Here is a 1,363-nt window from a genome sequence, read left to right as displayed (position 1 = left end):
CTAACATTCTTTTTACAGGTTTTATACAGATGTTAAAAAATTATTTGTTTGATCAAGAATATTAACGACTCCATTATGCCAAAGCGTTTTTGATCCTCCAATGACGAATTTCTAAACAAAATACATATTCTTTATACCAGAGTTTCTATAACGAGTTTGAAATCTGTAAAGTCAAAAGATACACAGTCAAATAAATATATTGGAAATCGAATGGTCGCTGCTTATTTGAATCATGTACGATCGAAACACAATTTGTGCGGAGATTTTAAAAAGCTCTCTTTCTTTTAGGGGCGAAGGCCATAGCCGTAACAAAATTGGTCCTTGATTAGCAAACGTTCTGTTATTCATCATCATACTCTAGCTCTCATACACAACACCTCTCCTGATATACATATATATATATATATATATATATATATATATATATATATATATATATATATATATATACACACACATATATATATATATATATATTCTGTATGTAAGTGTATATATATATATATATATATATATATATATATATATACACTTACATACAGAATATATATATATATATATATATATATATATATATATATATATATATATATTCTGTATGTAAGTGTATATATATATATATATATATATATATATATATATATATATATATATATATATATATATATATATTCTGTATGTAAGTGTATATATATATATATATATATATATATATATATATATATCTATATATATACGCACAGTATATGTGTATACATAAATACATTTATATATATACAATTAACAGATATTCTTGCCTTCTTTACTTAATAATGTCAAATATCCAACCATTTTGGTTCTAAAGTAGAATACCGAAATTCCACTATCACACAAAACAAGTCGAAGAGTTTAAAAGGAAGTTTCCCTTGAAAAGACATCTAGAAATGCTTCCTTCAATCCTCAAAAAAAAAAAAAAATAACAGATATGTAAAGTGCAAAGTCAGCACCATAGATTTTCCTTCACTGCAGTGGTCCAGTCATCCAACGTAAAAAGAAAGAAGAGCGTTGGATAACTGCTTTTCTCTCAGAGGTCATTCTTTTAATTCTTTCTTTCAACCAGTCCTTAAGTGAGTGACTAAAAGAGGTGTTAGCTTCCAGTGAGAGGGTCCACCTCGTAGTCGATATCGTAGTCCATAAGATGGGCCGAGGCCTCCGGTCTGGTGCGTTCCTCAAGGGGAGGACTGTAGCCTATGTCGTTGTATTTGATGGGGTAGGTCAGTTGGTTTCCGTTGTCCCAGGAATAAATCTCCTGCAAGAGACGAAGGATGTGACACGTGGTAAATACGAGGTCGATATTTTCGTGGGTTAGACTTCGAAAGGCTTT

The 1,363-nt window shown here is 29.6% G+C and overlaps 1 protein-coding gene across 2 annotated transcripts in view; it reads right to left on the bottom strand.

The window, feature by feature from the left end:
* Nucleotides 1-763: 763 nt before the first annotated feature.
* Nucleotides 764-1,363, bottom strand: part of LOC137631208 (uncharacterized) — a 360,284-nt gene continuing 359,684 nt past the window's right edge. For both annotated transcript variants that reach the window (XM_068362956.1, XM_068362955.1), the window contains exon 16: nucleotides 764-1,288. In XM_068362956.1, coding sequence (XP_068219057.1) covers nucleotides 1,127-1,288 — 162 coding nt within the window. In that variant the 3' untranslated portion in view covers nucleotides 764-1,126. The remainder of the gene's footprint in view (nucleotides 1,289-1,363) is intronic.

The sequence above is a fragment of the Palaemon carinicauda genome, chromosome 39 (assembly GCF_036898095.1).
Source record: "Palaemon carinicauda isolate YSFRI2023 chromosome 39, ASM3689809v2, whole genome shotgun sequence".
Lineage (NCBI taxonomy): Eukaryota > Metazoa > Arthropoda > Malacostraca > Decapoda > Palaemonidae > Palaemon > Palaemon carinicauda.
The sequence above is the reverse complement of the archived record's forward strand: the minus strand, read 5'-3'. Positions and strand labels throughout refer to the sequence as shown.